At 33.2% G+C, this 23559-nt stretch overlaps 1 protein-coding gene across 7 annotated transcripts in view; it reads right to left on the bottom strand.

Moving 5' to 3' along the window:
* The window catches only part of CalpA (calpain A), a 43933-nt gene that overhangs the window by 5850 nt on the left and 14524 nt on the right, over nt 1-23559 (bottom strand). For all 7 annotated transcript variants that reach the window (XM_090117272.1, XM_090117265.1, XM_090117266.1 and 4 more), the window contains 13 exons: nt 11657-11833; nt 8703-8821; nt 7314-7382; nt 6622-6756; nt 6190-6358; nt 5390-5571; nt 4734-4847; nt 4255-4361; nt 3074-3183; nt 2363-2559; nt 1629-1736; nt 1180-1222; nt 174-306 (listed from right to left, as the gene is read on the bottom strand). In XM_090117272.1, the coding sequence (XP_089973398.1) occupies nt 174-306; nt 1180-1222; nt 1629-1736; nt 2363-2559; nt 3074-3183; nt 4255-4361; nt 4734-4847; nt 5390-5571; nt 6190-6358; nt 6622-6756; nt 7314-7382; nt 8703-8821; nt 11657-11833 (1663 nt within the window). The remainder of the gene's footprint in view (nt 1-173; nt 307-1179; nt 1223-1628; nt 1737-2362; nt 2560-3073; nt 3184-4254; nt 4362-4733; nt 4848-5389; nt 5572-6189; nt 6359-6621; nt 6757-7313; nt 7383-8702; nt 8822-11656; nt 11834-23559) is intronic.

Below are 23559 nucleotides of genomic sequence, written 5' to 3' on the forward strand. Positions count from 1 at the left end.
ATAACCTATCAAAGAAAAAAAATATTTTTACAACAAAAAAATATTATTTTCCAAAAGTCCTACCCACCTACAAAAGATCCTACATCACAAAAACCCCACCTACAAAAAAAAACCCACAAAAGAAATTACCCAACAAAGAAACCAAATTTAACCCCCATTTAAAAAAAACCTACCTTCTCTCATAGCATAATCCAATATCTCCTTTAGCTCTTGCCAGTCGACTTCCCCGTCTTCACCGGCGAGACGCGTGAAGAATTGACGTACGGGGTCAGCGGGTTCAGGCTCGGCGGGGAGGATTTCTTTCACCTGTTATATAAAAAAATGAATAAAAGAAAACCTATATCTATCTTAATACATATATATATATAAATCTCGTGTCACAATGTTTCTCCTCAATGGACTCCTAAACCACTTAACCGATTATAATAAAATTCGCACACCATGTGCAGTTCGATCCAACTTGAGAGATAGGATAGTTTAAACATGTAGGTACCACGGGCGAAGCTGGGGCGGAAAGCTAGGCTATATATATAAAACTCAAAGGTGACTGATATAGTGATCTATCAACGTACAGCCCAAACCACTGGACGTATCGGGCTGAAATTTGTCATGCAGGTAGATGTTAGGACGTAGGCATCCGCTAAGAAAGGATTTCAAGAAATTCTTGCGGGAACGGGGAAAAACGGGGATGCACGTACAAAGTCGTGGGCGGAAGCTAGTTATGAACTATATGCCTTGCAAACGTGTCAGAAGTGAAACTTCTTTCGCAAGATTCGAAGATACCAAAATCGTCGCACATGACACATGAAGAAGTTTCACTTCAAATCTAGATAGCTTCTGATTTTTTTTATAAGTACGTATATTCTACCGTTGCAAAATTTTTATCATTTTTAGTCGTAAATTCCTGAATTAAAAAACATTTTCTTTTTAAATATATTCATTAACATTACACCATTTAGGGCCGATTTTTCAATCCTTGGTTAAAATTCGTCGAATAATGTACAAAACAACCATTTTAAAAACGTATTCTCATTGCCCGTATTTGACAGTTTACGTGACATATTAATATTATCGTGTAATACTTTATTGGACGGATAAGTTATATCCAAGCATTGAAAAATCGGCCCTAACATTGTTATAAGTAGTTTAAAAATAAGTAATTAAAAATAAACAACTTACCCTGTCATCAACGTCACCCATTCCGACATCTTCGTCGTTTTCACTGCAATACAAAAAGTATTCATTACCTAATATCTCATTTTTTTTACTTTATCCACATTTATAAATATTTTCATTTAGATTTTAACGAATTGATGGAACCGTATGCTTATTTAAATTAAAAAATCTCTAAGTTATTTTTGTGACAATTTCCAATATTTTTTTTTATTTAATACTAGTTGCTCCGCGCGGTTTCACCCCCGTGGCCCCATTCCTGTTGATCGTAGCGTGATGATATATAGCTTATAACCTTCCTCGATAAATGGGCTATCTAACACCGAAAGAATTTTTCAAATCGGACCAGTAGTTCCCGAGATTAGCGCGTTCAAACAAACAAACTCTTCAGCTTTATAATATCAGTATAGATTTAAATAAACTATGTATTGAAAAATACATAAAAATATACTTACGCCATATTGTTACTCTTTTCAGAGAAGACACGCAGTAAGAACTCCCCTTCTTCATTCGGGTCGAAGGTTGATGGAACTATGACATAATGGCCCGGCTCGAACTTGAATCTGTTAATTAAAATTTAATTTAGTACTAGCGGTCCGCCCCAGCTTCGCCCGTGGTACCTACATGTTTAAACTATCCTATCTCTCAAGTTGGATCGAACTGCACATGGTGTGCGAATTTTATTATAATCGGTTAAGTGGTTTAGGAGTCCATTGAGGACAAACATTGTGACACGAGATTTATATATATGTATATATTAAGATGTTAAAGTAGGGGTAGGGTAGTTTTGAACATGTAGGATGGGCCTATTTTTTTAATATTCATGATGGAATCGTTAAATATTACATTTTCGGTATCAGAGTTGTATATTATCTATCTTTATTTTTAGTTTTACCCGTCTGAACTCTGAATTGTATAATTATAACTGATATATTGTATATTTTCACACATACTAGTAAATATGTGTGCAATACTCAAACCCTTGAAGTAGTTCGCCCTAGTCCTTACTTGGTAATTAATATCTACAAATATATGATTTTTACGTCTACCCACATTTATTTTGACACAAAATGATATTATTCTCACCTTACTTACTAAATCGATTCTTTTTGACCCTACTTCCATCGTTTTTCGACTTTTTTTGACAAAAAATTTTTTTGTCACAATTTTTTTTTTACAAAAATCTCACCTAGCGCTAACTTCTCGCAGATTAATGAACGCCTGCGACCTGCCCACAGACGCGTTGTACTTGAAGAAGTTCACGTCTAGCGGTTTAGGCACGTGCCCATAGTCGGGTAGGCGATATACCGCAAAACCTATGGTTAGACACTCCAGCCCTTGGTGTCTTTGGGAACGACGGTTCTTCTGCATAAGCGCTACGATTATCTGTGAAAGAAAGTAATCATTAAAAAAAAGACGTGTGTCACTCGGGGACTGCCGCGGTAAAGCTATTGCATGCTATGCCTTCAAGCCACACCTCCGCGCCCGTCCCCGTGGGGAGCGTGAGGTTTTTTCGTTTCGGAAGGAATTTCTAGATTCGGTCCCCGCGCTCAAGGCCCGCGATAGAAGCTATGCAATAGCTTAAAAATTCTACATTGTCTATACGTATGTTGTTGGCGCCATAAATTGGACATTGATAATTTGTACAGCGCCACCTGGCAACACTGTTATTCGGGAAGACATCTTTGATTGACATTTTACACGGCATTCTATACAATTCTTTATGTTAACCTACTTATTACATTTGTTACATGAAATTAAGTACATAATTGAGAATTGAGATTAATTGCTTTCTATTATACAACCCGTCATACATAACATATGTAATATATGTATTCTGTGCGATCCAACCTAGGAAACCTAGTATTTAATAAAGTAAGAAATTATACTTTGAACTTACAGTACACTTATTTTCGTCATCGCCTTCGTCCACGTCCTTCAAAGTGACGGTGTATTGTGGATTTTTCCAGAAGCTTTCCAGAAAATTTCTGCAACCACCCGCAGTTACACCTATAAAAAATGAATTATACTGGTTATTCTTTACTTTACTTGTGTTAAATTTCAAGAATAATATAATTTGAAACGATTGGTCATTTCTATTAGTTTAGTTTCAAAATTATGCTAGTTATAAGCCTCGGCGTTACTTGTGTTAAATTTCAAGGAGAAAATCATTTTATAGGTTTGGTCAGTACAATTAGTTTAGTTTCAAAATTATGCTAGTTATAAGCCTCGGCGTTACTTGTGTTAAATTTCAAGGATAATATTATTTTAAACGTTTGGTCAGATCAATTAGTTTAGTTTCAAAATTATGAAGAATATAATTTAACAACATATCGGAAGTATATTGTTAAAAATAACATAATACTAAATTGATATAATTCCATTATTGGAAATTTTAATATATGTATACTATTTCTACAACAACCAATTTCACCGAGCCAGAACAATTCTTTTTGTGTGTAATATAATTAACTAGCTTTCCGCCCGCGGCTTCGCCCGCTTTGTCTAAAACATAATAAATTATATACTAAAACCTTCCTCTTGAATCACTCTATCTATTAAAAAAAACCGCATTAAAATCCGTTGCGTTGTTTTAAAGATTTTAGCATACAAAGGGACATAGGGAAATAGGGACAGAGAAAACGACTTTGTTTTATACTATGTAGTGATATAAATAATAATTATAAATTTATAAAGAGAACGAGTGGCCGAGTTGACCAGATGCGGGTTCGAGTCCCGCCTCGTGATCGAATTTTTTCTATTCTTTATAAATTTATATTTATAAAGCATTTGAATGCCATAACATAATTATGATATATTATGTAGTTAGATATAAGTTACATATTATGTAATATTGACATGATTTAAAAGAGCAACTATGGAGTTTCTTGCCGATTCTTCTCCATAGATACTGCTTTCCGAATCGGTGGTAAATGTTAAAAATACTTATGTAATGACGATTCGAAAGTACTACTAAATAGTAGTCTAATTGAATAAATGAATGTTTGAGTTTTGAGTTTGAGTTTTAACACCAAAAATACAAAAAATATCAATTTCAATAATAATAATTTCCTTACTTACCTCGAACCCACTCCCCCTCGAAGACGGACATCTCCCATTTCTTGGTGCAACCTTCGGGACATTCTTCGGGGTCCAGAGAATCTGGATTCAAGTTACATATCTCCACTCTGAAAATAAATATTATTTTATATAATAATATTATATTTTATATTATATTATTGAATCAAGTTCATCCTTGAACCAAACCAAATCCGCTGCAAAAACTTAGAGGTATCTTCCCTGTTCAACCTTATGTTTCTATCAACTATATAATAAATAATATTATTTTATATTATGTTCAATTGAACACTATTTTTTAATATAATTACTTAAGTAAAAAAAGTTTTTTTAAGTAATTTCATAAGAAAATTAATTTTACGCGAAAGGAAATGATTAACTAACTTATACCATCATTCATTGGGTGATTTTTTTATACTAGACCTCATTTTTCGCCACACCTCTTTAGACAGTAGGTAATACAAAAGAAAATATATACTAACCTATCGAAATGCTGACAAAAGTCCTTGAAAGACATCCAAAATTCACCATCATCATCGAACGTGAGGCCCAATTCCTCTTTCTCAGACTCTGGTATGAAACGCCATTCCGGTGACCTGTGAATAAAAAATATATGTTATTATGATACATAGTTTTTAATTAAAAAAATTATATTTAATATAATAATACTACAACAAATATTTTTTCATACAGATCAATCACACTTAATCTGTCGATATATTATTAATTATGTATTTAACAACATTAAAGCCAACATAAAATACAAAAAAAAAAGCTCTAAGAAAACACAGCACAGAAAGTGTGATTTCTTCCTTTCAGCTATAAAGTAAGCATTTTTGAACCAATTTAAAAAAAATATATACATAGTATAAATATAAGAAGTTTCTTTAATTAACGCAGTAGCGGTATCTTACTCTACCCACGGCTTGCGCAAACGAACGAAATAAAGGTATCTTCCCTACTCGACCTTGTGTTTCTATCAAGTAAATAATAAATAAATAAACCAACCTGTCACTCCACGGTCCGTTCCACTCGGCCTCGTTGCCCCACGGGTTGCGCAAACGCAGCAAAGGTATCTTCCCCGTTCAACCTTGTTTTTCCATCAACTATATAATAATTAATAAACAAATAAACTAACTTGTCACTCCACGGTCCGTTCCATTCTGCCTCGTTGCCCCACGGGTTGCGCAAACGCAGCAAAGGTATCTTCCCCGCTCGACCTGGAGTTTCTATGTCCACGTATTTTACTCTTGTCACGGAATATGCGTGACCACGGATTAGGCCTACTGGTGTTTCCGCTTCTAGAATATTCGGGTCCGGCTGGAAATTAAATAAGTAAATAATGTGTGTTTTTGAAGTGAAAACTTCTTTAACGGCGTTGAGCACTTTTTCTGTAATGGGTATAAAATCTTAAACTCGCGTCAGGACACGTGACCTGATCGAAAAAGCTTAAGACGGATGGATATCAAACATGCTCAACGTTAATAATCAAGTTTTCACTTCTGCCGGCACTCCCCCAGTGCAACCCGTCTTTTTTTTATCTATAATTGTGCAGGCAATGGATAGCGATCGAACCTACTATAGAAAATATTAATAATTTTATAATTCTAGCTGGACCAAGCAACTTCGTCTACTCCTAAAATATATTTTTCTTTGCCACTCCGTTGATATACTAAGAAGCATTATTTTTATAGACTTTAGGAGACAATAAAATGTACTAAGTAAACAAAAAATAATTTGAATTACTAGAAACTACTTCCTGAGTAGCACACGGTCAACCGAACAAACTCTTCAACTTAATAGTTCAACTATATATGGATAACAAAAAACTATAAAATATAATCACTTAAAACGTTTGCCACCTACTACTTATAACATAATATTGTATTTTTAACTTCATATTGTTAATAATCTTGCCAAAAAAACTTCAATCCTTACCTCAATACTGCACCCCATCAAAGAATTCCTCTCATACGCTTTCAGCAATATAGTATAGAAATTAGGCGGCAATTCGGTCATTTCATACATTTCGGTCACACCGCCCGTGAAGTCCTCCATCGCTTCGCATGTTGACCCACCCTTAAGGGCTTCGTATGAACCGTGCAGTCTGAAAATATGCAAAAATAGACCTTAAATGTATGGTAATAAGAGCGTATGAACCGTGCAGTCTGAAAATATGCAAAAATAGACCTTAAATGTATGGAAATAAAAGCAAAATGAACAGGAAATGTTAAAGGACTCTGGGTTAGCAAAATGGGCGAAATTAGACCTTAAATGTATTGGAATAAGAACGGAAATAACCGAAAATTTTAAAAATATTCTGACATGATGACAATGATGATGACGATGACGATGATGATGAGCACTCACTTGGCATACGCTTTCTCGAGCAGGGCACTCCAGAACTCGTTCCTTTCAGAAGAATGCAGGAACACAAGCTTGCCCCTGTATGTAGGAAGACGATCGTCGATTACGACGTCTACCCATCGGCCATATTGCCAGAAACTGGAAATAGAGGTAAAATATTTATTACTAGCTGCGCTCCGCGGTTTTACCCGCTTGGCTTCGCTCCTGTTGGTCTTAGCGTGATGATATATAGCCTATAGCCTTCCTCGATGAATGGGCTATCCAACACCGAAAGAATTTTTCAAATCGTTCAGTAGTTCTTGAGATTAGCGCGTTCAAACAAACAAACAAACTCTTCAGCTTTATAATGTTAGTACAGATGTATCAAATTGCATATTTCTTTTAAAAAAAATTGAGTTACAACACTTAATCGCAAGAATAGCTGAAATAATTTTAATTGTTTTTGGTTCGTTGGATTATTTCTGCACTTGGATCAGTTATTAATTGCAAAAAATATCGACCTGGGCAAAGCTGGGGCGAGCAATAAGTTATTAATGAGTTGTTTAATTTGCGATACTAAATAGAAAAATCAAAACTGTGCCCAGATCAAGTAAATCAGCAATAACTTTGACCATATTTATTTTTATTAATTGCAGTTTTAAATTGTTTATTTTAACAATTATAGTGTTAATAAAAACACAATACAAGATACATACCGAAAGTGGAAGACCCCAGCGTAATCTTCATCGAAGCTTTGGTCATCCGGCACCACTTGAAAGAACAATCTAGAAAAAAACATACATATTAAAATATATGCCAAATTTTAGGTATAAAATAAACACGATTATTTTTATAGTTTCTTATTAAATATTGTTTTTGGAATTGCAACGCAATTTTCAACATAATATCTTCATATAAAAAATCGATGATGTGACCATCATAGACTTTTTCGATGATTTAATAAATTTTGCTTTTTAATGGAAAGTCACTTGTCACACACCAACACTAAATAAAGTGTTAGTGTCAGTTTGTGCGTAGTGTATGCGCGTGCGTGAATATTTATATTATTGGCTTATAAAATATAAACACCACTGGAAACTTAATTTGAAATGGAAAATACAGTCAAATAGAAAATATAATGTATAACAATATACACTTTTTGGATGATTTATTACATTTTTCTTTTCAATTATAAGACACTTATCACACACCAACACTAATTAAAGTGTTAGTGTAAGTGTGTGTGTAGTGTAAAATGCGTGTATTTGTATGTTATATAATAATTGTATATTTGTAGTTTCCTACTTTACATTAATTAATTAAAATATACATAGGATAATGTTTATCACTATGTCGGTTTATTCAGATTATGCTAAAACAATTAATTGTATTAACAGGAATCGTTATCACATTGGAAATAAACAATACATCCTATTCGATATGGTAATATGATTTTAAAAGGCATGGAAATATAAAAATAAAATGGAAAATATTATTTTAAAATTGCAAGATCCAATACAAAACTAATATGTTATGGTTAGCTTAGGATTGCCGATAAATTAACGTGCATTCATTTAATACCTCTTCGGTATTTTTATATTGAAACAAAACATATAAACATAAATAATTCACATTTCTAGCTATAATAAATAGCAAAATTTGCGATGCAGTTGAAAAAATATGAAAAATCCCAATATACAAGACAAATTAATACAGTTTCATACCATTAATACATTGAAGTGTCAAAATAATATAATAAAATGTCACACGTGTCAGAAGTGAAACTTCTTTGGCAAGATTCGAAGATACCAAAATCGTCGCCTACTCCATGACGTGACGGTATAGCCATGACGCGACCTTGAAGTTATACTCTCAACGCGCCTAAAGAAATTTCACCTAAAAATATTATTTTCCAAGTATAACAAAAAAAAAGACGTGTGGCACTCGGGGACTGCCGCGGTAAGGCTATTGCATGCTATGCCTTCAAGCCACACCTCCGCACGTCGGAGTGGGGAGCGTGAGGTTTTTCGTTACTAAATTTCTGGATTCGGTCTCCGCGCTCAAGGCCCGCGATAGAAGCTATGCAATAGCTTAAAAATACTTACTTCCTATACAAAGTAAGATTCGCGACGGCAGCCAGCAGCCAGCAGTCACCCAACTCCCCTTGCTGGACATCGAACCGACTGTATCCTTCCACGAAGAGCTGAGGGTCTTCGCATATTTCCTGTAATTTGCATGTAAAATATTATAGAAAAAGGTAAAATTAATCAGTGAAAGAATTGAAATGGTACCTACATGTAAATGATTTTAAACAGTGACCCATAATTATGATTAAAGCAAATCTGAAAATTACCAAGTTTTATTTTCGTACATTTCAAATATAATTATCGAATATTTTTAAATGGACTTCTACCCATAATATACAATTTATATTATACTGTTTGTGTTACTCTTTCACGGAAAACGTACTGATGCATTTTGGATGAAACTTTACATTGATAAAGTTTATAATCAGAATAACACGTGAGGTTTAGAATTACTTGATTTAGCCGGCAGTTAATTATGTTCTGCCTTATTGCCCCTTGTACGTTTATCCTCTCAATAAAAACCTTCCTGGTGCTTCAACAAAAACGTTAAAAAAGAATTAGGCGAATTGGTCGAGCCTTTTTCGAGTTTTACGCTCAGGAGCACATTTGGTGATTCATTTTTATTTATATAGATTGACAATTTGTTATCTATAAAAAGATACCGAATGTGGATTTGTAAAATGTAGTACTTTTAAGAAATTCCCTTTACAATACCGTTATAAACTTTAATAGGATTAAGATAGTATATTTATTGAGAAAATACATTATCGCATTATCCTTTGACAGCAATAAACTAACATCAGATTATTATGTAATCGTTATACTATAGCGAAAGGTTTTTTTAATATGTAAAGGCTAGTTAAAACCGGTCGTATCTGAAAAAGGGGAACCTACGTGCTAATCCAGACTTTAATCTATAATAATTAATCTATCTGTATATCATATTTCATCTTTACTATTATAGCGTTTTAATGAAATACATTAGTTTACATAACATACAAACATTCGATTCGATTCCAAAGTGGATTGTTTATATAGCAAATGACAGAGTTAATGAAATGAAATAAAAAAGTTTGAGTCGATTATTATTTAAAAGTAAATGAATAAGGCAGTGGCGGTACGTTCATACAAGCCGAAAAGCCCGGCTTGCCTTAGAAATTCGCTACGAGACAGGAAAATACCCATAATCACGTTTGAATATTCGCGCGCAATGAGCAATTCATAATCTGCTCCGAATTCAATGTAAAACTCACCTACAATCTGAGCCTACAATATAATATTATATATAATACGCCTAGCATAAAACAATGACGAATTCGAGTAAACTTTTTTTATCATTATCATTTTCATCCTTCTTCCTATCGGAATAAGGTCGTACCTTTTATATGGACGTTACAACCTAAATTGGATGGATTATAAACAGTGCGGTGTCTCGCTTGCACGCGTGGGCTTTTACCGGGCTTTGCGCTCATCTCTTCTAACGTATGAAATTTCGTCGGAGTAGATACATACCTAGCTATAGAACTCTATAGCAATTTGTAAGGGGCATGAAGCCCGGCTTTTTAACAGTGTGAAGATAGTTACGATTGCGCGAACGAACGTCGTGAATATTATTGTTAAATTATAGTTTGTTTGAGCGGGTGATTATACCGGTGTAATTTAGGTTAAGTTTTTCGAATTTTGTGGTAAAATAAGTGTCGCGACAGCAGATTGTGTTGTAAATTGTGATGGTTTACTTTGTGCTCAGCGGGGGAAAGGTAAAATCATTAAACTTTACTGAAAAGCAATTAATTTCTTCATCAAAACCAACTCCCGATTTGTGCATTACCGAAACTAGTAAGTCACATATAAACGAAATTTTAATTGTAATGTTTACGAACGATTTCATGAATGAGAATTGCTTAGAAGAAGCCTTTCCCCAGCTGTTGAAATTTGCACATATTTTGGTAGTTACGATTCCTGCTAGTAAATAGGTAGTAGGTAGTTCTTCCACGGAGCGTGCTTTCTCATCGTTAAATCGTATTCATAGGTACGTTTATTTAATTATTAAGAAATACTTGTGTATTTATTTGGCCAAGAACGCCTTTCTGAATTAGGTATCAATAATTGCCATAGAAAAGGAGCTGTTAGGTAATTGAATTCTAAAACAAACACCTACTTTCTATAATTCCGATGTTATAAAATCTTTCCTTCAGAAAGATTGGCGTTTTGAATTAGAATATAAATGTTGTACAATTTTCTACAGTTTTATATAATTTATCGATTTTAATGATAAACGTTTGACTCAACTGTTTGCGGGCGCGCGTGAAAATTTAAAAGATTTGATTCGGGATGTAATATGTTCACGTTTTTTTATAAGTTTTATAACGAACATAATTACACAGTATACCTAGGTAGGTATATTATTCATGAAAAGGGTACCCATCAAACACTTTGAAAAATTTGGGCTTGCCCAGTCCTTACACCCTAGGCACGCCACTGGAATAAGGTAGTAAATGAAATTAAATAATGTATTCTATGTTAAGTAAATTTTAAAGATAGTGTAATGCTTCGTATGTTATATTTACTATTGAGGTATAATAAATCTATTTTGCACTTTACAATTAGTACGTTGCAAATTGTTCGCAATTGGATTTAATCAAATTGCATCTATGCACCTTTTATTCTTGTTAACAATGGAATTGGTTGCAAAATTGCCTTAATAATTTCACCTTAACAATCTATTTAATAAAACACACTACAAAAACAACAAAACATATTTAAAATTAATTTTTTTTGTCTTTTTCACGAATACGTCTTTTAAACCATGGATTTTTAAAATTAATCATGATAGCATAGACTTCTCTCATTTCATTTATATACAAAAACATGTATTTATATGAGAACCATAAGAGGCCCGAGTCTCTACATTGGGGACAAAATATGACGATAAAGTTTCATGAATTTCAATAGATAGTTTCAAAATAACTCACCCCAGGTCTTAACCAAGTAATTGGCCGATCCAATCTCTCCTTATAGTACAAACTACGATCGGTGGCAGGGAACTCCGGGTCGTCAAACAGTCTTCCTTCAGCCAAACACTGGGATCTTATCTCCTTGAAGTCCTGGTATGTTGCTGGACCGAATGACGAGGGACGGGATTCGCCGAGCTGTGAAACAAAAAGGGTTAAAATTATATTCTACTAGATTTCTGCCAGTGGCTTTATCCGCGTTTTCAAAGAAAAACCCGCATAGTTCCTGTTCCTGTGGAATTTCCGGGATAAAAAGCCTATATCTTATTTTGGGTCTTCAGCTACCTACATACCAAATTAAATTGTAATCGGTTCAGTAGTATTTGCATGAAAGAGTAACAAACATCCACCCATCCTCACAAACTTTCGCATTTATAATATTTGTAGGACCAGAGACCCGTCCCGGCTTCGTAAAGGTGCATATTAGATATGCTACGCTGCATTGTAGGACCGAAATTGCTCATTCAGCGCAATATGCCCGCCCACATGCCACAATGCATCGTAGTTGTGGTCAAATAAGGATCCGTATAGTGAAATTCGTGTTCTGAAAGTAAGTATTTAGTAATCCGTGGTATTAGGATTACTCTGACTCCGACCGAAACGAGCGTCCCGCGGCAGCAGCCAGCGATTGCCATAATCGACTCTTCTATCAATTTAAAATTATTTCATGTAAAAAAGCCTATCCGTCACGTTAGACAGTTATTTGAAAACAATTAGGTAATTGGTATATGTTCTACGTCCATTCCGTAATTCAAAAATGGCTTTGAACACATTGATTTTCTAACGTTTGATATCATGAAAATAAAAAAAACATTGCCTGATCGTTTATTAGTAGTATCGTTTTAATTTTTAGTTTTTCATAATCAATCAGTAATATTTGGTCAATGCCTTCTCTGAAATTTATGAATTATTTCCCATAATATATATTTTTATCAGATAGCAACAGTGACTAATGGAATTTTGAGATAGCAAATCTAATATTACAGTGCAAGTTTTTCAAGAGTACATTTAACGCTTTTTTCCTCATATGCTTAATATTCTAACAATAAAATCTTATTAAGATCACAGACCCAATACAGACGTTGTCCAGTCGGCATAAACATGTTACTTCCTTGGTAATATGGAGGATATTTCAATTTATTTTCAATGTTTTCTATCACCCGATACAACTTAATGCCCGGAGATTTCGGCGCATCCGTTAGAGTGACTTTAGGAGATCCCAAACTATCTCTGTCGTATAAATATACACTTCTATTTGTTACTACTTCTCGTTCTACTTTCTGAACTTCCTTTTTAACAAACACTGGATCTATGATGACATCTTTTTTATCCTCTTTAGCCCAAAACGGTTTATAAGAGCTTTCCTCTCGCACTTTGGACTTCTTGTATTCGAAATCTGACACTTTAGCAGTTTTAAAGTCTTTGAGAAACTTGGAGAAGAATCCATTGTCTTTTACACTTAAATTGCTGTTTGTAATTTCTCGCGTAGATTTACTAGTTTGTCGCGAAATCCTGCCAGATTTAGGGGATATTATAGACACTGATTTTCTCTTCCAATTCTCGACTACATTAGCTACACCAGATGTTGCATAGAACGTTGGAATGTGTCCGACATCTTCCCGTTTTAACTTCACACACGTCTCAGAGACCTCCATGTTTTGGGGATTTGTCAAATGAACTGATTATAGCAAAACGTTAAAACATCGTTTCCCTTGAGCTACTTATAGTAATTAGTAACTGGACAATCCTATTCACATTATCTAAGTTAAACAAGACCCATAAATTGGAGTCCTTGTAACACATCCAAATAACTTTTGTTACATTTTTATTTGTTAAAAAAACTGTCCACTCGCTGTTGGCATAAAGTATTGACTGACTCTATGTTGATAACAAGTTATTAAGCGTAATGTTTGTATATACGTTGATAAAAAGTCGGAAGTCCATAGGGACATCACATAAAAAGTTTGCTATACATTATTGTGGGCAGAAATAAATTTCACCTTTCACACATGTACCTACATAGTAATGTACTTTATTATGTTTTGTTATGTACTTATTTATAGACAAACATAGTTTTAGGTAGTGCATTAGCACAAGCTTAAGTCTGACCATTACCAACTATTATACAAACAAACACAAATCTTATTATTGCCGTTATTTAAAAAAAAAAAAATGGCAGACGTGATCAGCCGTCATAAATCTAAAAACCTATAACAACTATATCACTCCGAAATGATTGAACTTTCTAAAGCAGAAAGAATTTATCAAATCAGAGGAGCTTTTGATCAAATCGTTATCTCTAACATCAAATTCTCTTATTACATTAGTTCAGAAAAGATTATTTACCTACTAAAAATAGCTTCGCTTTTGTATGGAAAACTCACCTATTTGAAAATATACCCTCAGCTGACCAAGGGGCGTAATAGAATTTCATGTACATTTGATCGTCACGACATTTGAAAAGTATTTTAGAACATGCTGTCCTCGTCACTACGAGGACAACATGTTCTAAATTCGCTAATTTACCATTTTAAAGGGCAAGCGTACTTTACTCAGAGGGAATAAGCAATTTATCCTATCTAATATCTAATATCTAATATTCTAATATGTATATATTATAAAGGCGAAAGTTTGTAAGGATGTATGGATGTATGGATGTTTGTTACTCTTTCACGTAAAAACTACTGAACCGATTACAATGAATTTTAGCACACATATAGAGGGTAACTTGGATTAACACATAGGATAGGTTTTATCCCGGAAATCCCACGGGAACGGGAACTATGCGGGTTTATCTTTGAAAATGCGGGCGAAGCCGCGGGCGGAAAGCTAGTAATTTATAAATAAGCTATTGAATCCGAGCCTGGTCCACTGACCACCGTAATAGTTGATCTTGAACAACGAAGAACTTTTAGCAGAACAAAGGAAGTTCTATAAACTCTCTAGAATTTACTTTGAACTCTCATAAATAGTGAAGCGCGTCACACACCTGTCCTGTTACAAATGACCCGAAATTTTGTGGGTCATTTGTAACAGGATGGCGGTTCTACAGGGGTCTTAGTACGCAATGACAAAAAGAAAAATGATGGTCAGAACGCTGATACCGGATTCCTTAAGATACTATAACGTTTTATATTAGAGAATTTTAACATAAAATATTATAGTATCTTCACCGTGTGTGACGCGCATTATTATTAATAACATCATCTGGTATACCTACATAAGTACACGACAAAAACATTATCTGACTATACGATATTCAGTACGCGGTTCACGACAAAATATCGCAACGTTTTGTTGAAAACGGTCTTTTGAAAGTGACTATAAATTATACCTACTAATCTATAGGTGCGCGGTACCGTGGGGGCTATTAAATAATTACTGTTGGAGGCAATTAGCTAAAAGGTACATAAACCTACTTGTGGAGGTGCCGAAGGGACAGTTAGAATGATTGCATTGTGTCATATGGAGGTACGTAATATGTGAAAATTAATTATTTCTTATTCATAACTGATAAATCTCATTTATTTTTCATTTTAATTAAATTTACCTACATTTTAACTGTATGTTTTAGGTTTTTTTTAGTATTATTTGCTATAACAAGACGTGGTTATTAGTTGTTATGATAGTAGTTAGTACATAACAAGATTAACAACTAACAACCGCGTCTTGTTTTCGCTAAATTATGTCAATATTTTCTTCTTACCTTATTTTAAAATAATTAGCATTTTATTTCAAAATTATAAGTGTCTAATTTTTTGACAACCCTATTTCACATATTATGGATTATTAGATCATCTGCGTTATCGTTTTAAACCTTGTCGATACTATATCGATAAAATTCACAATGATATGGTTTTCGGAGTAATTGTCAAGGTCTCGTTTATGACGAATTTTTTTTATTTGATGCCATAAAACATAATATGGTCATCAATCTGTATGAAATCATTTATTTCATTTTAAGGGCTGATTTATCAATGCTTGGATAAAACTTATCCGTCCAATAAAGTATTACACGATAATATTAAAATGTCACGTAAACTGTCAAATACGGGCAATTAGAATACGTTTTTAAAATGGTAGTTTTATACATTATTCGACGAATAAGTTTTATCCAAGCATTGAAAAATCGGCCCTTAGTGAAATTATAGTTTGAGATTCGTTTGATCAGCTTAGATTCAACATTTTTGTTAATGTTAGTTCCGTTGTGAAGCTTACATAAAAATTAATTTTCAAATTCAGATTATTATATATATTTTGTTCTCATTGCGATAGTAAAGTTTCGTAGGTACAAAAAGCTGCAGTTCATGAATAATCTTCTCTTTGTTGATGTTTTATAAATTTACTAACGTATGACGAATGGTGCGTCACATAGCTGCCAAATTTTGTAATAAATGAGGGTAGTCATAATTAATATATCATAGTGTTATTATACTTGGGCTAATTGTTTAATCATCGCGAATAAACTAATTAACATTTGCTATCCGTTATTATGAACGTGACAGTAGGTACCTTAGCCGGTAGCCCTTAGGGAAATTCATTCACAATTAAATGTATTAAAATAAGAATAGTTTATTATTTGTATCATGCAAAAATATGAAATTCAATTGTGCAATTTATTAACAGTGCACTTACATCAAATGAGCGAATAATCATTCTGATCCCCCTTTGTCAAATTCGTTTAATGTAAACAGGAGGCATATAAAGGAAAAAAAATTAGTTACCAATATAAAATCTTTATTTTTAGTTTGTATGTACTTTAATGAGCTTTAAAAGCTCACTTCACTCGTGTCTTTGAACTTATATCGAGTTTTTATGCTCATCATATCAGGACTGCTAATTTTATTATGCTCTATAGGTAGTTTCTATAAATAATTTCAGAAAGTTTTAGAAATATTTCTGGCCTGTGTTACTACAATTCTTCTGAAAATACATTTGATTTACAATCCACATTTCACTAATTTTCTATTAGTATGATTCATAGTTTATCTGTAAAATCGATTAAGGACTTTAAAGGTCGTATAACGACCGTCTAGACTACACTCCCCTTATTAAATAGATAACGTCTAGACAAGGGGATGTTTATATTATTATATTTAGGAAGTAGTAAAAGTTCGTAGTTTTAGCTAGTTTTTTATAGGAAGAGGGATTGTAAAAGCTGCAATCTATTATTTGATTCCGAAGTTCCGAATTTGCATTAATGTAAGTTTTTATAAAGATTTCTGAGATAGTAAGTGGTATGAATGACATTATATGGGAAAATTAGTTAAAAAAGGTAAAATACATGCATTGTATACATAAGTTAATAAATGAAGTTACAATTCTTTTAGTAAAATGCACTGGTTAAAACTTTGTTTTAATATCACGTTTTAAACCTCACGAAAAAGATTTTTAAACGTTGTAAATATCACATACTCTTGTTTTCTGAATTAATCGAATCGCATTAGAAAAGTACACGACCTACCCAAACCTGTTTCCACTTGCGATATCAGGATTTATATTTAGTTATCTCTTTAGGATTTGCCATCATTGTCTAACTTTTATTTATTTGCATAAGATATCGTTAATGTTTTCTATAATGATCTTGCACATTCTGGCAGATTGTCAACAAAACGAATATTTCGACGCTAAGGAGTCATTTAAATTTTACTTGGAGGTAAGTAATTTAAAATTTTGTAAGTTTACTTTTCAACCGACTTCAAAAAAGAGGGTCTAAATTAGACTATATTTTTTTGTGTTTGTTTCCTCAGGGCTTTCGACTGAGTGAAATTTTGATGTTTCTTTTTTTATTGGATAACTGGCGTCTTTCCTGTGGGTCCTATTGCACGCCTCATAAGCGAAGCGTTGAGGTGGGTACTACTGTCACTTCGCGCAAAACATCTGATTTTTCAAACTTAAAATGTCTTTATGTATCATACATTGCACTTGTAAGATAATACATACACACACATATTAAGAAAAAACACTATTTTTAACGTTCATGATATTTTTGATGTCATTTTTGTTATTTAAACTAGTTAAAAAACAGTTTAAAAAAGTTCTGTCTTGGACGTCCGTGTGTCTGTATGTGCGGATCCTTTTTCTTGTTAACACGATAGCGACCGAAATACTTTACTAATCGAGTCTTTTTTTTTCTCTTACGCTTGAGTATGCTCAGGAATAGAACCCTTTCATTTTTCAGGGTCTGATTCGATGTGGTTTAATTGTTATTAAATAAACAAAAATAATAATTAATAAATATTTATTAAAAAAAAATTATGAGGCGTGCACTTTTGGATTTTCCAAATTATTTAAATTTGGTCTTACTCTGACCATTTTCCGGCGGTTTAGTGTTTTGTTAAAAATAATATTTAAGCTACTATACATGAAACTCGATCATCTAATCCTGTGACTATAAGACAAGAAAAAGGTGTGGGTGTTAATAATTGATAACAACCGTCGTAATCCAAGTCGGGCAGACGTCAGTTATCTAATTCAGCATCAAGTTACGTAGATCGTGGGAACTGAGATAATTCTAAAACAGTATTACAATATCTATAACTAATGCTTTACAAGGCTTTACGTACGAATTGTACGGACTACGGATATTGTTTGGAAGTTTGAACATAAAAATTTGCATGTATCAAGTCTGAAATAAATTTAAGTATATATGTAGGTACTAATGCAGATATTGTTGTGTATACTGTGAACTAAATAGTAATGAAGTGGCGCTTTTTCTTTTTATCGACTGTGGACTATCTACTCATTCACGGTGAGTATTTGTATACGATATTTAATTTTAACACGTTTGGACTTTGGTTTGGGAAAGAAATCATATCGAAATTATGAATAAAGTACATCTATATTTATTTATCTCAGTTCACAACCTTTTGGCTTTAATCTTCCTTCTTTATTTACTCCATAGTTTCTACTTATTACACTATTCAGATACAAGGATTCTTATCCAAGACTTCCGACATCACACATTATCCTAACATTATTGAAATAAAAATTCATTTGTTCATTATGCATATAATAAGCGGTGTTATAAACCCACTTGACAATTTTCTAGTTAGATGAAGCAGTTACATACAACAGTAGGAAACTATAGTAATTACATATGTACTATGACGCATTCAACCTTGGCGGAAACCGCGACATCAAACGACTGTGCGTGTATAATGTTTATCTTATGCGTTTATCTGGTAACGTTAATTCAGCGGCATTTAGAAATGATGTCGTGTCTGATGATGTATATAGAATACGTAGTTATATACATCATGCTAATATACTATATGTAGACGTATTTCTAAAAGTTCGAACGAATTTTTGAATTTCGCGTGAAAATTGCATGAGAAATTCGACTAAAACACAGTAAATAGATAAGAAACAGTACGGAAACTATCTAAAAAACGTTCGAAATGCCTCACTCATGCAAACATGCGTATCGACGAGACTTTTAAGCAGTAAATAATCGCGGTATTACCAGTAGTGCCATCTATAACATAAAAAACTCTTCTTCCAACGGCCGTGGAGTATCTCGTAAGGTTACGCCGTAATGACAAGTTAAAGATAAATCAACGAAAAGGCTTAGTTGCTTTACTGGTCGCAAATTATGAAAATACTGAAAAGCTTCTCGTTCGAATAGGCGATATTGAAATCCAGGAGCTTTTATAAGCCAGTGAACATGAAGCCAAGGCAAGAAAATGCCGTAAACAATATCGGATACATACTTCAAAACAATAAACACGACAATCAAATACGAGATACTGTCACATAATGCAAACAAACATGACTGATTGCGCAAACATTTCGCATTTCACTGGTGTCATAATGCATAATTAATTATTCAATTGTACCAAGAACTGAGTCAACTCGGCCAATGATATGACGTGATATCAGATTTCGAGTGATATTGAATGAAGGTTGTATTCTTTTAGAATTGCTGTGTTTTTGGAATTAAAAAAGTTGAACTAATTAAAAACTTTCTGTCTTTCAGCTTTCTGCATTTGTCTATATATATATGGGTGATTATACAAAAATGGGGTAACTTTTGAGGATATTTTGTTTACTATATTTTTTATATCAGATTGTTACAAATTAGGGTGTATATGATAGCTAATCTAATGAATATATTGTTCCAAATCGGGCCAGCCAGTTTTTTAAGTAGATTGTGAGATATTTTAAATTTTCTGAAATTGGCCTCCAGGGGACTGACGAGGCTAACATGGTACTGATAAAAACACAATTTTGTAATATTCTTAAAGAAATTGAATGAAAATTACTACAAATCTCTCAGTTTTAATAATGGCACATGTCTTTTAAGTATTAAAATCACTTAGTTACGTTTAAAAATGATAATTAATAATATGTGATACTGGGAAAAAACAATGTCTCAAGTTTCAAAACAGCCTTCTGACATTTAACGCTACGTGAATATTCTTACTCTCTTACTTAACTTTTTCTACTTTGACTTAGTTTTACTTGATTTTTACTATTTCAAGTAATTCACAAACAAAAGAAACAAAAAAACGGCCAAGTGCGAGTTGGAGTCCTAAGAACCTATTTTTTATTATGTTTGTAACTAAAAATTTACACTTTTAGCAATTTTTCCTTATCTGTGTTATAAAGACGTTGCTATTTACCAAGTAGAAGTAAACTATATAGCAGTTTATAGTAGACTGTATACACTGCAAGCATCCTGTGTGTTTTTTTATTCCCTTGCGAATATTTAATTTTGCGGAAATTTGCAGTATTAACGGATGTAGGTATCTTTTGATTGCGTTGCGTTATAAGTTTGATTTTTTTACAGCCGCAAGGGTTCTTAATCTTGAGTATCCAATATAAATTTCAGATTGATACCTCCACGCGTTCCAAAAAAAACGTCTTAACAGACAAACGTACAACAAAGTGATCCTATAAGGGTTCTGTTTTTTCCTTTTGAGGTTCGTAGCCCTAAAAATCTACCAATATTTATGTTAAAAGTTATAAATATATAAATTATAGTAAAATTAAAAACCAAAGTCTCGAATGAAAGTCTCATCTGAGTTTTCATAAGAGCCCCTTGACATTTTTATAATGTTATTAAGTATATTAATTAACTTTTATGTTATTTTGAGGTAATTTTACTTCACAGTAATATACGTATACGTATTTATCTGATAAATATAAAAAGCTATGCCCTGAAAGCATCAAAATCAATAATTAAAATAAAATAAGATCTTTTTTAATAAAATTATTAGTAGTTTGTTTCAATAGCTCTTTTCTTTGCTACTCTTTCTTTAAATGTTTCTTCCCTAGTCAAATTCAGGTTCTTTTAGCGTGGCGCATGATGTTTTAAACTGAAATATAAAATAGAAATGCTTATACCAATAGCAATCAAGATAAAAGTTCTCAAAAACTACAGAATCATCAGTACTATGGGGTCGCGTCAGTCCTCTGGCACGATATCTGACAAAGGACTGATGCCAGCGGATTGATGAAAAGGGACTTAATATGAGGTTATAATCACAAATTATGTTTTTTTGCCTAATTTCTAATATCAACAAACTATATTTTTACAAATCATAGTTAACCATTTATAAATGAAAATAAAAATCGGATTAACAATAAAATAACGACTCACCATAGGACTGAAATGTTGACTGGCGCAGCAAGATTTTAGAGGACAAACACAACCCTAGCGCTGGTACAGTTATGACGGCCGTCAAAATATGCGGTGCACAAGTAACTTCATTACCAACATTAATACTTAGACAGGAATTTGACCTCGACTTGGTGATATTTAGCGAGAATTTCGAATTTAAAAAACACACAACGGACTGACTAGTGAAAACGATGACAAAGTTTAATTTTATTTTTTAAATAAAATGGAAAACATTGCGTTATGAAATTTGTAGTATACACCACTAGTTTTTAATCAGTACAAAAACTTTAAGGACATATTAGCGAATACATTATTATCATATGTATGATGTAAGAATTACATAATATCGATAAATAGCAAAGATATAACCATTTGTTTATTTAAGAAAGTCTCACTAAAATCATAGACACATTGCAGAGTTCATTGACTTATTCGTTGATAGTATTACCTAACCTTGGACAATAAAATGAAACAAGACATGTAGGTAGTTACTAACTTTATTTAGTTTAATTCCTAAATTCAAATCTCCCCTTCATAGGTACTTCATCCAGGCTTAGGACCGGCATAATTACTTTTTACAATAAATTAAATTGTTATTAAAAATTAAATTAAAAATTAAATTGTACAAAAAAAAATTTGTTTTGTAATTACAAAAGAAACAATATCAAAATAAAATAAGCTATTCTGTATTGAAAGAAAAAACGATTTTGGCGTATTTAAGAAGTTAGAATCAGCTGTTTTTACAATACCTAATTTGTAATGAAAGAAAAAACGATTTTGGCGTATTTAAGAAGTTAGAATCAGCTGTTTTTACAATACCTAATTTGTAATGAAAGAAAAAACGATTTTGGCGTATTTAAGAAGTTAGAATCAGCTGTTTTTACAATACCTAATTTGTAATGAAAGAAAAAACGATTTTGGCGTATTTAAGAAGTTAGAATCAGCTGGTATTTACAATAATCTTAACTAACCTTACAAGTATTTCAATTGTCCTTCAAAATTTCCACCACCATTGTCAATACACAGACGTGAACGTTTTATTAAATTGTTTTTTATCGAGAGAAGTACCTACGTTTTTTTGTCTTTTCACTTCATCCAATATGCGCTGTTTTAATTGTTCGACACTAACCGGCTCACTTTTGTTCACTTAATTTCACTCCACAAAAAGAGGTCCAAGGGTGTGAGATCAGGTGAGCGAGGAGCCCAAGCTGCAGGCCCGCCTCGACCGATCCACTGACTTCCAAACTCCGCTGTGAGAAATTCATGAACCGCAGCGTTATTCGACATTCGTACTACGTCGAGGATCCTCTTCAAAATACGCTAGTACATTACACGAAAACATTTTGTGACAACGCCTGCTGGTAACCATTTACCACGGTTCGTACATTTGGCGATCGAGCGTTCGGGACTCGGGTACTTCTTATCTGTACATACGTACTGCTGCACTCGCATTTTCTCCACTCAAAAAGAACGCACGAAGCATAAGTACATAATCCCGTGATGTGAATTGATATGACATCGTACCGGGAAGAACGTAAACAAACGCGACGAAAAAAAACAAGTTTTCACTTCCGCTAACAATTTGGCACTGTTTGTCGCGTTGGGGCGGGGGGCCGTTGGGGTGCGACGCGGGCGCAGGCCGCAGAGGGAAAGGGGGTGGCGGGGTGAGGAATGGGCGAATGGCGAGCTTGGACGCGAGTTTGCCGGAATTTATCAATGGATCTGTGCGGCGGACCTACTCGAAATCGTACGCTAGAAAATTACAACACAATACCTAGTGTGGGTCATTGATTAAATTATAGGTTTAACAATTTTTACATATTTATGTGGACAATTTTGGGACATTTCTGTTTGTTAGTGTTTTTAATTATTTCTTACACAAGTATGATTGGTTAAGGATACTTAACACCCTGTAAAATTTTTTGTACTGATTAAAAACTAGTGGTGTATAATACTATGTGCATCAAAGATTGTAGTGTTTTTGTAAGTTTTCTTAAATCGATGATAATGTTTAAACGATAGTCACTTGATTGTTGGTTTTCGGAGTTGTGACATGCCAAAGTACTGACATTTGAGGTATTAATTTATTTTTTTTATTCATTTGTATTTTAAATAAAGAAGTGAAATTGAGTGACCGAATAAAGGACGCTTCATTGTTTTAAAATAGATTGTTATTTGAATAAAATATAATAAGACTTTGTTTAAATTGGCTGATGACATCGAGTTACCCCATTTTTGT

Source organism: Colias eurytheme, chromosome 27 (assembly GCF_061535395.1).
Source record: "Colias eurytheme isolate Ceu_HAF_F1 chromosome 27, ilColEury1 Martin Lab GWU primary, whole genome shotgun sequence".
In the NCBI taxonomy this organism is placed as follows: Eukaryota; Metazoa; Arthropoda; class Insecta; order Lepidoptera; family Pieridae; genus Colias; species Colias eurytheme.